Raw genomic sequence first — 2,272 nt, forward strand, 5'->3', positions numbered from 1 at the left:
GCAGCCGCGTCGCCCCGCCAACGCTGACCGTAGAGGATGTGGCCGGCGGGCAGGCGGGACTTGAGGGATCGGATTGGGGAGAAGAAGTTGGAGGCCGTGGCCGACCGAGGAGTTGCGTGGCGGAAGCCAGCCCGTTGGTCGTCGTCCGCCGCTAAGTGCTCCAGCCGCATCCGCGCCGCTGATTGCCGCACCGCTCCGCTCGCTGCAGCCGTCCCCCTCTCGCCCCATGGCGGCGCCCCTTGCCCGATCCCCTCTCCCTACCCCCCCACGGTGCCCTAGCCAGCTAGCCCCTCTCACACGCCGGATCTCGTGTGGTGGCGGCGGAAGAGGCCGGGTTCCACCCTCGTCGTGAGGGCATCTCCCAGGAAGCCCGGCGGTGAGGGCATCTCCAGGCAGCCAGTCGGCGAGCGCGGTCTCCATCTCCGCGCATTTCCGGCGCATCTGCCCCTGCCAGTACGAAGGTGTAAGATTGGGGAGAGGTGGAGGGAGGGCCTTCGGTGCGCTTGCCTTGTCCGTCCCAGCCAACTTAATCATTCAGGTCTTCCTAATCTGAATTTGTCTCCTAGAGTTTCAGTCATGTCTTCGTTTTTCTAAGTCTTGAGTGGACCAATCCACAGCAGCCAAATATTGAGTATGATAGATGAAGTTCAAATTTCTTATGTAACATAGTTCTACAATGTAATTTCCTGTGTAAATATACTTCTGTTAGCTGGCCAGCTTCGCTTCAACCTCCTAGTTGTCGATACCCATGGTCTTTCTACATGCTAAGATGTTTTGTTTTTGCGGCACAGAAATAGATGACGGAATGAAAGACAAATTCAAGTTCGGTGACATCCTCATGGATTTTGTGCGTAGAGTTGGGGCTGGTATGTTAGTACTCTTATTCTTGGTGAGTTCATGTAAAGTTCATGTAGCTTGCATCCCTTTGATGCTTATACAATATTTCCTTATTTTTTGCGGGTGTTATACAATGTTTCCTTCGGACATCATGATGATGAAGTTGATGGGCTTAGTGCGAGTGTTGAGAGGATTGGAGGTCTGTCTGTCTGGACAGGTAATTTGTCCCAAGTACTAACTACCAGATATGTTAATTTATTTTATTTTATGGAAGTGTAAGATCACACTAGAAGAGAAGGGAAAGGAACTAAGTGGTGCTACTGGTTGTAATAATATGTACCTAAGATTAGAACCATGTAGACAGATAGTTGAAGGCCCACCTTAGAACCTAATTTAGATGCTAAAGAATATAGGCTCTAAAACTAAAGGGGATTGCTATTTCTAAGTCATTTATAAATTGTCCTTTTTAATTGGAAAAATGGATTTACCTGATACTTGTGCGTTGGAAAACTTAATTTGCGTATCACAAGAGTATTTTCGGTTCAGATATGGTACAAACTTAATTTGCGTATCACAAGAGTATTTTCGGTTCAGATATGGTACAAATTTTGTGCCTGCAACAAGTTGAGTGTATCCCTTTTGAAACAAATATCCTTTTTGCCTTGATGAGGTGAGTACACACTTAGTATATAACAGTCTGCAAGCTTGTACCATATCTGTTAAATATCCTTTTGTGGACAAATATGGACATCACATCTTTGCTGAAATGTCTCTCGGAGAATCTGATTTCATTTTCAATAATTGTGTTTTATTTTTTGCCAATTTCTACAGGTTTATAGGATCAGGTAATGTAATTCATGGATCTGATTTCTTTAACATACTTAATGGGAGGACCAGCAAGGTACGGTGCTGTTGAGTTTATCATCTATCTGATTTCAATAAATCAGGAATCAGCTATGTGATTTCAATAATAAATTAGTTTTATTTTGAAGTTCAGGAATCATTCACAAATCAGCTACGTGATTTCAATAATAAATTAACGAAACTATTGCCACGCAATGTTTCTACTTTTATATTTCCAGTGTGGTTCCAGGTCTGTTTTTAAGAAACAATGTTATTACCCGGCATAATGATCAACCCTATTCAGTTCAGAAATAACAGTACAATTATTAACTCTGTTTTCAGCCCACCCAAGATGTCCTCTCCGAGCAAGCGCCGGGACATGAACCTCATGAAGCTATGAGGAGGATAACCGAGTCTTTTGGATTTCTCGAGGACGGAGATTTTACCGTGGGATACTGGGGTTCTTCCTTGATCAGGTTTTCTGTCTCTGTTGATGCTTCCAGGATGATGAACCACTACAAGCCCACAAGGTCGAGATGGAGAATGTCCGGATGCAGCAGTTCTTGGTTGAATTCAGTGGGCCTAATGAAAG

General features: G+C 44.8%; 1 protein-coding gene across 1 annotated transcript; it reads left to right on the forward strand.

Moving 5' to 3' along the window:
• The first annotated feature begins 226 nt into the window (after positions 1-226).
• LOC112271696 lies at positions 227-1,877 on the forward strand. The gene is made up of 5 exons (XM_024461458.1): positions 227-270; positions 366-538; positions 792-866; positions 1,001-1,054; positions 1,669-1,877. The coding sequence occupies exons 1-5, from the start codon at positions 227-229 to the stop codon at positions 1,674-1,676; spliced, it is 354 nt and encodes a 117-aa protein (XP_024317226.1). The 3' UTR covers positions 1,677-1,877.
• Positions 1,878-2,272: the final 395 nt, after the last annotated feature.

The sequence above is a fragment of the Brachypodium distachyon genome, chromosome 3, assembly GCF_000005505.3.
Source record: "Brachypodium distachyon strain Bd21 chromosome 3, Brachypodium_distachyon_v3.0, whole genome shotgun sequence".
Lineage (NCBI taxonomy): Eukaryota > Viridiplantae > Streptophyta > Magnoliopsida > Poales > Poaceae > Brachypodium > Brachypodium distachyon.

Coding starts and splice junctions, on each gene's coding strand:
- LOC112271696 (XM_024461458.1), top strand. CDS start 227: ATGGCGGCGCCCCTTGCCCGATCCCCTCTCCCTACCCCCCCACG. Junction 539..791: donor CAGCCAACTTAATCATTCAG/GTCTTCCTAATC, acceptor TTTGCGGCACAG/AAATAGATGACGGAATGAAA. Junction 867..1,000: donor TGTGCGTAGAGTTGGGGCTG/GTATGTTAGTAC, acceptor ATGATGATGAAG/TTGATGGGCTTAGTGCGAGT.